A 13,148-nucleotide genomic window follows, 5' to 3' on the forward strand; every position below is an offset into this window, starting at 1 on the left:
GTGGAGGCATTTCCATTGCTCCGAAGATCTCTGTGTTGCCCTTTTCCCTCCTGCCCTTGACACCTCCTTTTGGTTATGAGTGATTTTTTTTTTTATTGAAATCTGTACATTTTTTGGTATTACTAGATTCTGAATCTTACTAAACCATCTGTTTTAGCTGCCTTCTTTTGACACTGCTTTGACAAAAGTGGCTGTTCCATTTGGTCACCGCCAGGAGGGTCCAGAAGGCTGGGTTCCTCACTAGGCTTCCACTCATAGATTTCTTCAAAAGAAAGTATTAGTAGCTGTGATGAATGAATTTCTACAACAAGCCAAAACAGACGTTTATTTGCTAATGTGATCTTTTTAGCTAAGAAAAACTTGTTTGTTTGTTTTTTTTAAAGATTTTATTTATTTATTTGACAGACAGAGATCACAAGTAGGCAGAGAGGCAGGCAGAAAGAGAGAGAGGAGGAAGCAGGCTCTCCGCGGAGCGGACAGCCCGATGCGGGGCTCGATCCCAGGACCCTGGAATCATGACCCGAGCCGAAGGCAGAGGCCTTAACCCACTGAGCCACCCAGGCACCCCGAAAAACTTGTTTTTTTAAAAGATTTTTTTAATATATGCATTTGGAGATTCTGTATTTTTTTTTCTTCCTTCTTCCTTCCACAGCTTTCCTTCCATAGGAGACTAATGCTTTTAATCTTTGCATGACTGATGAATATATTTTAAAAAATTATACTTTTATAGTGGTATGCCATATCTGGTGGATACTGATACTATGATAGTTTTCCTTTTTATTAATCTGTTGAAAATTAAAGGGTGGAGATTTGGTAAGTTAACTGCTAGCAGTTTTTTATAGCCAAGGGAAAGCGTTTAAAGCACTCTCCCCAGCTCATTTCAGAAGTTGGAGTCACTTGTTCGAACATCAATTTCAAGCTCAGTTCTGTTTCTCTCATATTGTAGCAGATGGTTTGTTACAGATAATTCATGATATTTCAACAAAGCGCACATCCCCTTTAGCAAGAGATCTCTTGCACTTTAGTTAAAATAATACCAAACATTATTGCATTTTGCTTAAGAGAGCAAATATTTGTAAAAGTTCATCTTCCGTTTTTGTGCATTTTGTACAGTGATATCTTTAGTCTTATGAAGGCAGGGCTTTGTGTTTAGAGTTCTTCTTAATGTTCTCTTTCCTGTCCACCTTCCATGAGGACTGAATTCATCCTTGCCTTGGATTTATCATCTGGATTTGTCACCTAAGGCATTTAATTTCAAATTCATGCCACTTTTGTCCCTGTCTCTCAGTTATATTTTCCACTTGTGGTAATTATTTTCAAATTTCTTTACATTGCCCAAACAGCAGATGTGATCCAGCTACCTCATCTACCTAAAATAAAATTGAGAATCAGTAAGGAAAAGAAGAATTTCTGTGCAGCCATACTGGGCACACAAGCTCATGTTCTTTACGTAAGCCTTGCAGATATCCACCTTTATTGATGATGAGAGAAATGTACGGCTTGAAGTAGGATGTGTTATTTTTCACTTCTTAAATGATAAAGAATTTAAATAGTAATACCAGTGTTAGAAACAGTGTCACTATCTGAAAACTCTCATACCTTTTAAATTTGCACTCACCATAGGAAAAGCAACTTGATAATACGTATCAGGAATCATAAAATTGCCTGTGTCCTTTAGTAATCCTTCAAAAGTAGAGCTAGGTATAAGGAAATAATCTGAAACGTAGAGAATAGCACTCATGATAGATTATTTGGCAGTATTAGAATTATATTGATACCATGATTATTTCAACATGCCTTCAACAAAAAATTATGACATAAATAGATACAGAATTCTTAAAATATGTTGGAGTGGAGTCTTTGGGTGATAGTATAAATTTAAAGACTCACACACATGATCTATTGTATGTGTGCCTCACGCACAGAAAAGACAAAGGAGGCCATGGTGTTTTCTGTTGTGATCCTTGTCATTAGGAAGTGGAATGGTGGGTTACTTTTCATTCTGTTTCTTCTGATTTCCAGATATCCCAGAGGGAGAGGAGTATGTGTTTGTTTTGTTTTTGAAATCTGTTTTTCTTTATTCTTTTTCTTTCTCTTTTTCTCTTAACCAGAAGCATATATATGAGTGTCAGTAGCATAGCAGTGCAGGAGAGGGCAGGGTTTCCTCCATCCATCCTGAGGGCCACCCCAGGTTACCCCAGGAGCACCTAGTCTGCCTGCGAGGAAGCCCGGACCGTTGTGTTTAAGTGCTCTGCGGCATGTTCTGTCTATCAGGTTTTGATTCTTTCCATGGATGAACCCTGAACTGTTGCAAAATTGGGCTCATCAGATAACTTAGGCTCAGAGGCCCTAGGGAACTGAGGCTAGACAGACTGAATGAACTCTCTGGCAGACTTCTCTGCAGTGGGACTCTTTGAGGCTCTCTTGTAAGCAGGGAGGCAGAAGCAGTTGTGTTGCTGCAGAGGTGATGACCAAGCCTTGCAGTTGCAGGGAGGAGGGACGTGTTCTGCCTCTCTAACGCTCTGTGGCTCCTCTCTGTCTTGCAGCTGGCCCTGAAGGACCCAGTCCACACAGTGTCGTTGCAGCAGTTTATCTACGAGAAGCTTAAGGCACAGCAAGAGCTCCTGGGAGAGCAAGGCTTCCAGTCCCTCATGGAGACGGTGGACACAGAGATTGTCACCCAGCTGCAGGAGTTTTTGCAGGGTTTCTGAGAGCACATAGCCCAGCCTGCCATCTGTGTGTGAGAGCCTGCTGAGGCGATGACAAAATCCCTTGTATATTACAAAGAAGTGAAGACCGTGCATTTTTACCACAAAATTGAATAAATGTAAATCCCGCACAACTAAAATCACAAACCTATTCCTCAAAAGAATTTAATTTTATATTTCAGAGGGGCTCTGTGTTTACTAGATATAGATTTGATGACACTAGCTGCTTAGTTTTCTGTTAAGAGAGGAAACTGTGCTGACCTTTTAATCATGTGCTCTTAACATTGAGAAGATGAAGGTTAACGTCTGCGATGTCGTTCTGCAACCAGAATTAGTATTAATTTGGCTGCTTTATCCCTTTTTTAAGCTAATGAAACTGCAAGTTTGAAAGATGACAAAGCTGCTCAGATGATGCAATTAAAGAAATTTGTGCACCAGCCAAAAATATATAAATAGTGACAAATATATATTATTGAGGTTATCTTCCAAGGGAGTTGTTTTCATCTGACATAGAAAATGTGTTTTATCAAATGCTTTTATTTTCATTTTACTAATTTCATACAAAAAATTAGTAAAGGGATTTTTTTTCTCATGTTATTTTCAGTAATTACATTTAGTCTTTAAATGCCTATTGTAAGGCCTGCTTCGGAAGGGAACCTGTGGTACTGCGGTGTTGGGTGGGAGACCTCGGGTCGTGATTTGGCGCTGGCTTCTTTATTACTCCTGAAGGTCAGAACCGCTGTAAGCCCCCAGAAGCCCAGGCAGCCTGCAGACTTTCTGTGCTGTGATGCAGCGGTGACTGGCCCGCACTTACCTATCCCAGGCTCCTCACCACGGGCCGCATCCGGGCTGCGGGATTATGGGTGCACCTCGCAGGACCCAGCAGCAATTCTCAGAGTACCAACACTTCACGTGACACGTCTTCCTTCCTTATTCCGCCAACACACAGTACCAAAAAAGGGGAAAAAAGAGAAAATAAAGCCTTACTTTGTTTTACTTGCCATTTATTGTAAGGAACCTTTAAAGGAAATACTCAAAAGCAAGGTTGGAAAATGTCTGATCTTTCTATAGAAAGTTCGGTACAGTATGTGACTGCAGGAAACCCACTGCCCCTTTGTAAGCTGTGGAACCCAGAATGTATGGAAATATATGGTGTTTTCAGCAAGAGAGAAAATATGGTCCAAATTAAATTTTCCAAAGATACCTTTGATTTGTCTGATTATTTTTCCCCCTCCAAGAAAAACGAATTTGTAAAAATTGCCCCATGGATTTGAAAGGGATGTTTTCTTTCACACTGTGGGTGTTGGCTCTCCCCTGGTAGGTGATGGTGACGTATGTAGCAAACCCTACTTATTACTATTTTAGTTTCTCTTTTCATTTAAAGACTTAAAACTTCTTTAATATGATATTTCTTTATCATTTTTAAGACAGATCTAAAACGAACAATTTCTTTTTGTTGATGCTGTTATTTTCATTTAGGGCACTATTCCCAACGTTATCAGAAATTCTCAAATGTGCTCCAGTTTTTCAGTAGAATAACTCATCTTTCCAGTTCCTGACAGATTTTGTTATAGTGTTATAGAAAATACTACTAAAATAGCTACGTTGCAGAAACAGTAAAAAACTTACCTCAGGGAAAGAGTTTGGTTCATTTTTTTATACTGAAATGTTTAAAATAGGCTTTAAGTAGGAACATTACATTACTTAAGTAAGGGACATTAAGTAGGAAATGGTTAACATAGGGGAAAAAAATCATGTGTCTTGATATTTTAAGTGCATAATTAGGCATAAAATACGAGTATTGATTTATAGAATTCTGTTCATTTGTGCAGCCTTATAGCAAACACATTAAGTTTTGGACAAATGAGTTAACTCATCCAGGCCTCTAATTGAACTGTGGCTGCTGATACAAGGTAATAATCATTTCTATTCCATAAATATAGCTTCTTTTCTCTTTATCTTATGTTCCAGAGACTTCTTCATTCCTCTAACAAAGGCCCATGTGGCCAACAATAACATTTCAAAGTTTTTATTATAAGTGGTCCCTTGTCCATCTGTCTCCTACCAGTCATTTTAGAGAAATCACATCATTGCATGTTAAACACTCAAGTTTAGTGTTCCCTTGAGAAATCTTCACCTTAGATCTTTATTTTACCTATTCCTTTATTTAGCACATAATTATTAAAGTTTCTGTTTCGTGCCATGGTGCTATGCTAAATTCTGGAGTTAGAACAGGGTACTTATACCTTATGAAATTTTATAATTCAGTGGGAACACATACTTGCCAACATGTTAAAAAGTAGTTGTTCTAATGGAAACGTACATTCTGGAGCAACAGGAGTGTGGGGAAGAGAATGTATAATTTGATATGTATTTTAAAACTACCCTGAAACAGCGTAGTTTGGCGAAGTTACGTAGAAGGTAGTGGCATTATGCCGGAACTGGGATGCTCTGATTTCAGACTCAGACTCCTTGAAATTACTCTGACATGCGGTATCATCTGTGAGACCCTGGAAATGTTAAGAGCTCGACAGCCTCACAACTAATCCCTCGTTCCACGAATTAAAATATCAGTCTCACCCATTAAGGGTAGTGGTCTTCTGCCCTGCTTCTTCAAACCTTATAAATCCCACATGAATAGAAACTTAAAAGTTGTTGGAAAAGTGATAAAAGGAAGACAAGTGGTACATGTGCAAAAAAAAAAACTTTCTTCCCTCAACTTACAAAAATGTTGTAGTCTACAGAAGCATTGAGAGAATAGTGTAATGACCAACAGCTTGGTCTTTATCTGGCTTCACCAAACTCTTTAAATTTTAATACATTCTACACACACACACACACTATATACATATATAATGTGTGTATGTGTATATATATACACACACCTCTACATATGTGTGTGTATATATGTATGTATATATACATACATATATATACTTTTGCTGAATCATATGAAAGTAAATTATAGACACTCCACCCCAACATAGTCCAGCATACCTCTAAGAATGGCATTTCTCTATGTATCTACTAATATGTTAGAAGGTTCATGCAATAATAGAAACAGTTCATACTCCAGTTTTACCCAGTGCTCCCAAAGATGTCATTTATATGCTGCCCATCACTTTTATGATCCAGAATCCACTGAATGTGTATTGGCTGCATTTGGCTGTTCAATTTTTAAATCTACAATAGTCCTTTTTACATGTTACTGGCTTTTTTTGAAGAATCCCAAACAGTTATTTAGTGGAATGTCATTTATGGTCCAGGGTTCTGATGATTTGCTCAAAATCTGGTGTGGCTAACACTGGTTGGCAATGAGACTACACTGGTCATGTGGTATGCCTGCCCTGGCATTGCATCTGGAGGCACGTGATATCTGCTTGTCTCTCTGGTCATACTGTAATGGTTAAGGTGCTGCGAGCCAGTCCTCTCCTTTATAAGGGTAAGTTTTTAAAGAGATCTTTACAGTCCCAGAAGTTTTCGGTGGTGGTTTTGTTTCTTTTGTTCTATTTTATTTTTACCCTAGAATTCTTAACCCCTACTAGCTTGCCTTTTCATTCACAAAAAGTTCTACAGTTGTATCTTAACCTAGAAGGGTCTTGTGGCTGAGCTACAGAAAAGGTACACTGAACCTGGTGTGGGTTTCATCAACCTTTTCAAGTTCTGAAAATCCTTTATTGCCTTGACACACCTCTTAGCCAACATCTATTTCTTTCCCATTTTTTCCCCTTTCTTCCCTCAGTCCCCCACTCTATCATGTTTTTGAGAGGTTTGTAGATCTTAATAAACACTAGTATAATGTGAACTCACACACCACTAAAAGTGAAGAAACAAAAGAGAACAAATGTTCTCATTTGGGTTTGTAAGCTGTTGGCCAAGATATCATGTATTTATTTATTTGCTTTTATTATTTGCATTTATTTATCTTTAAAATGCTTTATCACATTTGGGTTGGACTTAAAAGGCAGAAACATGCCAGACTTTAGAGAGTTTTCATTTCGTGCACTTTAGGAAGAGAAGCGGTACATTATTACCAGCTGGCAAAATGGGGAGAGAAAAGGAAATAATCATTTGCTGAAATGTGCAGCTTTGATCTTGGTACCTCCATAGGACTGTGACGTCTGAAACAGCAGTTTCTCCTCAAGAAGAAGTGCATTCTGTACCAGTCAAATCCAAATTAGATAGAACCTGATATCCTGTAAAGTGTACAAACCAACCCATCTAGCCGTGGAAGCTCAAACTTTTTCCACAGCCCCTGCTCTTGTCTGAGTAGAGCTTTAGCACCCATGTGTGAATACCCCAATACCCTGGAAAAGGCTATCGCTACTAGTCTGAATATCTCCATTTTTAGTTCTGGGCAGTTGAATTCCTGGCCTGAGGGAGTCTGTATGGCCTGAAGCATTTGGATAAAATTCAAAACTGAGAGGCATTGACCACATTTTCTCTTGAATTCTTTCTTACTCTAACAAGTAGAGTCTCCAATTAGCCAAAGATCTTAACAAGCGAGATTTGCTTCTTGTTCCAGCTAATGCCTGCATCCAACTCATTTGGGCCACTGGAATTTATTTAGTCAAGTGCCCTGCGAAGAGCTGTCTAATCCTGGAAGGAATGTATCGATGTCCGGTCATCCAGCCCTTTCTTCCTTCAAAATGAAGTATTGATTTCCATGCTGCTCTAATTTCCCAGTAGGGCAGAAATGGAATGGAAGTAACTGCTACAACAGGTATGAGTCCAGTGAGGCTTAGCACATTTCTATCTGTCTGGGACCGGGCTCATGGTTTTAAATTTGGAAATTGGCCCTGTGACTACAAGTCTGCCAGTTGGGGATTTTTATTGCCAGGGCTTAGGGCAGGAAAGGCTGGAGATGAGACTGGGAGTAGACCTTCAAGTGAGCTTTTCAATATTTCTCAATAGCTTTAACCTGAAGCAAGATCAGTATCTTATTTCAGAAGGAGCAGGTCATTTTCTCAGTGCTCTCTAGGCTAGCCCCAGAGTGACCCCCCACCCCTTTAAAGAACTACAATTTAAGCAGAAGAGCAAAACTTTTTGATTGATAAGTAAGTTATAGCTCATAACCGTGTACACCGACCTCAGGAATGTACTGGCAGCCAGCCAGGGAAGGAAGGTCTATGCACAGATCTGGAGGTAATCACTATGAACTCTACCTAGGAAAGGGAGGCAGCTTGGCTTAATTCCTTTTTGGATTGAAAGGCACATATCTTGTCCTGTTTCTGGTAATGAAATCAATACCATGAAATGGCCTTTTCCTTTCAGCCCTGGTGTGTTCTCTACTCAGCATGATGCACTGAGAAATGGGGAACCCGGTGAGCAATATTTTAAGTTTCCTGTCTGATAAATCTAGTAATTCTAACATCTGTGTCATTTTTTATTATACTTAATAGATAAGCCTGCTAAAGGCAAACTCATGGTATGGAAATACGAAAACCCAAATTTAAAGAAGTGTAATAGATTAGGGAATTGATTATTTTAATAGGCTGTTTATACCTTACAAAAACTCCTTGCATATACCACTCCTTGTAGATAGAATTAAAGGACTATTTGTTTATTTTGATTCTTTTTTTTTTCTTTTTGTCATAGAATTTAGAGCAGGAAGGGAATAAGAAATGAATGTCCTAACCTTACTATTTCACATATGAAGAAATGGGCGCAGAGGTGAGGCACACAGCCTTGAGTTCCTGGTGCCTCCTCCACTGTATTATAATTTCAATTATATTATATTATTTATAGTGGCTGCCTATGTTTACACTGTATCTATTTAACTGATCTACCTTCAAATAACACTATCCTTCATATGTAGTGTGCGTGGTGTGGATACCCATAACAGAGTATTCCCAGTTCCTCCCCCCATTCCTTCTGATGTTACTATCACTTGTCTCATCCATCTTCTATAATCACCAATATGTTGTTACCTTGTAGATGAATTAAGAATTTAAAAACTCAAAGATTTGTTTTTACCTTCATTTGTTTCTGCTCCAGCCCCTATCCTTTTTTCATGTAGATCTAAATTTGTGACTTATATAATATTTCTTTTAACATTTTTTGCTTTGCTGACTAGGTCTTCAGGTGGTAAATTCCCTCAGTTTTTGCTTGTCTGAGAAAGTAGCCTCAAATTTTTAAAGATACCTTGCTGCATATAATTCTAAGTTGGTAGGTGTTTTCCTTTCAGTGCTTTAAATATTTCACTTCATTGTTGTCTTGCTTTCACGGTTTCTGAAGAGAATCTCACTTATTTTTTTTTAATTCTTTAAAAATTTTAATTTTATTTAAATTCAATTAATTAACATATAACGTATCATTAGTTTCAGAGGTAGAGGTCAGTGATTCGTCAGTCTTATATAATATCTAGTGTCATTACATCACATGCCCTCCTATGTCTATCACCAAGTTACCCCATCCCTCTAACCCCAGCAACCTTCAGTTTATTTCCTATGATTAAGAGTTTCCTATGGTTTGTCTCTCTCTCTGGTTTCATCTTGTTTTATTTTTCCTTCTCTTTCCCTATGATCCTCTGTTTTGTTTCTTAAATTCCACATATGAATGAGATCATATAATAATTGTCTTTCTCTGATTGACTTATTTCACTTAGCATGATACCCTCGAGTTCCATCCATGTCAATGCAAATGGCAAGATTTCTTTTCTTTTCTTTATTCTTTCGTTCTTTTTTTTTTTTTTTTTTGTTAACTGAATAGTATTCCAGTGTGTATGTATATACCACATTGTTATCTATTCATCTGTCCATGGACTTCTGGGCTCTTTTCATAGTTTGGCTATTGTGAACATTGCTGCTATAAACATTCGGGTGCACATGCCCCTTTGGATCACTACATTTGTATCTTTAGGGTAAATACCCAGTAGTGCAATTGCTGGGTCATAGGGTAGCTCTATTTTCAACTTTTTGAGGAACCTCCATACTGTTCTTCCAGAGGCTGCACCAGCTTGCATTCCCACCAACCCTTTAAGAGGGTTCCCCTTTCTCCACAATCTCACCAACATCTGTTGTTTCCTGACTTGTAAATTTTAGCCATTCTTACTGGTGTGAGGTGGTATCTCACTGAGGTTTTGATCTGTATTTCTCTGATGCTGAGTGATGTGGAGCACTTTTTTTATGTGTCTGTAGGCCATATATATGTCTTCTTTGGAGACATGACTGTACGTGTCTTCTGCCCATTTCTTGATTGGATTATTTGTTCTTGGATGTTTGGAGTTTTAGTAAGTTCTTTATCCTTATTCTAAATCCTAGGGCTTTATCTGATATGTCATTTGCGAATATCTTCTCCCATTCTGTCACTTGTCTTTTGGTTTTGTCCACTATTTCCTTTGCTTTGCAAAAGCTTTTTATCTTGATGAAATCCCACTAGTTCATTTTTGCTTGTTTCCCTTACTCTTAGAAATGTGTCTAGCAAAAAGATGCTGTGGCCGAAGTCACAGAGGTTGTTTCCTGTGTTCTCCTCTAGGATTTTGATGGATTCCTGTCTCACATTTAGGTCTCTCATCCATTTTGAGTCTATTTTTGTGTGTGGTGTAAGGAAATGGTCCAGTTTCATTCTTCTGCATGTGGCTGTCCAATTTTCCCAACACCATTTGTTGAAAAGACTGTCTTTTTTCTATTAGACATTCTTTCCTGCTTTGTCAAAGATTAGTTGACCATAGAGTCGAGGGTCTGTTTCTGGGTTCTTTATTCTGTTCCATGGATCTGTTTGTCTGTTTTTGTGCCAGTACCATACTGTCCTGATGATGACAGCTTTGTAATAATAGAGCTTTGTAATAGTGTAAAGTCCACTGTTATTCTTATCCATATTTCTCTCTATATAGAGATTCCTCTATAGGTAAAATGGTTTTCCCTGCCTCCTTCTGACTTCTTTCAAGATAATTTCTCTTTGTCTCTGTTTTTTTGCAAGTTGAACATGATATGCCTGGCTATCTTTTTTGTTTTATATCTGTTCAATGTTTTAATTTCTAGCACTTACTTTCGATTCTTTCTTAGAATTCCCATTGCTCTGCTTACATTACCTGTTTTTTGTCTATTTTTTCCTTTAGAGCTCTCATATTAATGATGGTCACTTTAATTTCCTTATCTGATAATTCTATGTCATTTATGAGTCTCATTTTGATACTTTATTTTTTTTAAAGATTTTTATTTATTTATTTGACAGAGAGAGATCGCAAGTAGGCAGAGAGACAGGCAGAGAGAGAGAGGAGGAAGCAGGCTCCCCCCCAAGCAGAGAGCCCGATGTGGGGCTCGATCCCAGGACCCTGAGATCATGACCTGAGCCGAAGGCAGCGGCTTAACCCTCTGAGCCACCCAGGCGCCTTCATTTTGATACTTTATTGAGATCTCTTATTTATCTTATCTCATCGCAGAACTTGATCTGTCTGTTTTGTTTGCTTTTTAACATGCCTTGTTATTTTTTACTGAAAGCTGGATATACTGTATGGGGTAATAGGAACTGGGAAAGGGGGCATCTGGGTGGTTCAGTCGGTTAAGCATCTGCCTTCGACTCAGGTCATGATCCTAGAGTCCTGGGATTGAGCCCTGCATCCTAGCTCCCTGCTCTGTGGGGAGTCTACTTCTCCCTCTCCCTCTGCCTGCTGCTTCACTTACGTGTGTTCTTTTTCTCTCTGCCAAATAAATAAATAAAGTCTTTAAAAAAATGGTTGGGGGGGGGACTGAGATAAATAATTGTCCAGTGTGAACCTTTATGTTAATCTAAGAATTAGGCCATGATTGATGTTTGGTGTAGCTCTTGGTATTCTCAAATTTTGGGGTCTTCCTTTCTTTGGACTTCCCTAAGTACTACTCCAACAGAAAGCCTGTATCTTACAGCTTTTTCAAAAATCCGCTATCACACTGGAGCCCTGTTGGTGTAGTTCTAAAGTGTGTGGAGAAGAGAGTGTTCTCTAATCTTATGATTAAACCTCTATGCTCTTAGTGAGCTTGAGTTTCTAGTCTACGACCCTTCACATGTGTTTCTTCTTGCATAGCTTCCTGTCATGAGAGCACACTACGAAGGCATACACACAAGGTGTATCTTTCCACAATGTCAGCTTTATTCAATCATAAAGCAAATTTAATCAGTTATAAAGCAAGTTCAGGATCCCAAACTCAGTGACAATTCACCATGTGATTAATCTTGGCTTTGTGGCAGCATGAAGAAGGGAGCCCATGGGAGGGCTTGTGTGGCCAGAGTAGGGATGAGCAGGGGAGGCATCATGCCGATCTGCCTCCCATAGGGTCTTGTTGGCCAAAGTCAGTTTCTGTCATTCTTCCAGGAACAGTCTGAACCAGGGAGAGTGAAAGGGGGTCAAGAGCAGGTTTGCAGGAGTGCCTGGGTGGCTCAGTGGGTTAAAGCCTTTGCCTTCGGCTCGGGTCATGATCTCAGAGTCCGGGGATCGAGCCCCACATCGGGCTCTCTGCTCGGTGGGGAGCCTGCTTCCTCCTCTCTCTCTGCTTGCCTCTCTGCCTATCTGTGATCTCTGTCTGTCAAATAAATAAATAAAATCTAAAAAAAAAAAAAAAAAAAGAACAGGTTTACATTTTAAAGTCAGGATTCTGAATGCAGTGAGAAGACCATGTGTAGGGGATGGGGACCGTGGTATAGGGGTGGGGTGGGAGGTCACTTGTCACTGGAGGCCCTGCAGAAACTATAGCAAGTCTAGGACGAAGGTGATGGTGCCTTGGGTTAAAGTGGTATTGAAATAAATTTCTAGGCCCAGGGTGGAGCTGCTTCAGCTTGGGGTGCTGTGCTCCCTGCCTTCTGCCCTGTTTTGCAGTTCTCTAGACTTGGGAATGGAGACTGCCCACATCATGAACATGAATGCTTCATGTTATATAAACTTTGTATCATCTAGCTTGTCTTCTTTAACCATTTTAAACAGTGGTGGTGGTCAAAATAGAAGTGAGTAATCAGAGCAATAATTAAGAGATGCTAGGGGGTAGGAACTGATGAACTCAGAGTGAGACAAAGCTCTGTGGTGTGTCACTCTCGCCAGCGACCTGATACAGCTCAGCTGCAGCCACACAGGTGAGTTTTGGCAGATGCTGTTGCTGAAAGAGGCTGCACAGAGTTTGGGGCTAATGATGGGCAGGGGATTCTAAGATGTGGAAAAGGAAGTGCAGATAGGGGAAGGCCAACAAGAAGTGAAGAGGGACTCAGTAGCCTGAAGATCTACAAGAGTGGTAGCAGGAGTGGTTGATGAGCAGCTTGGAAAGACTGGCAGGTGGAGGCAGTGAGAGACAGACACTGAGGACACCACCTCTGGAAGAGGAGTGCTCCCAGGGATGATAGGGGTCATTGTGAGACTGAGAAAGAGTTCTTGATGATATTAGTCATTCCTTTCCTCCTCCGCTCTGCAGGAGGTCACAACCCAGAGAAAAGCGTTTTTTGTTTTCATTTTACAAAAGGAAGGAATACTAGTCC

At 39.5% G+C, this 13,148-nt stretch overlaps 1 protein-coding gene across 2 annotated transcripts in view; it reads left to right on the plus strand.

The window, feature by feature from the left end:
• IPO11 (importin 11) overlaps positions 1–3,911 on the plus strand; it is a 210,303-nt gene extending 206,392 nt beyond the window's left edge. For both annotated transcript variants that reach the window (XM_059175079.1, XM_059175080.1), the window contains one exon: positions 2,547–3,911. In XM_059175079.1, the coding sequence (XP_059031062.1) occupies positions 2,547–2,711 (165 nt within the window). In that variant the 3' untranslated portion in view covers positions 2,712–3,911. The remainder of the gene's footprint in view (positions 1–2,546) is intronic.
• Positions 3,912–13,148: the final 9,237 nt, after the last annotated feature.

Source organism: Mustela lutreola, chromosome 5 (genome assembly GCF_030435805.1).
Source record: "Mustela lutreola isolate mMusLut2 chromosome 5, mMusLut2.pri, whole genome shotgun sequence".
Classification (NCBI taxonomy): Eukaryota; Metazoa; Chordata; class Mammalia; order Carnivora; family Mustelidae; genus Mustela; species Mustela lutreola.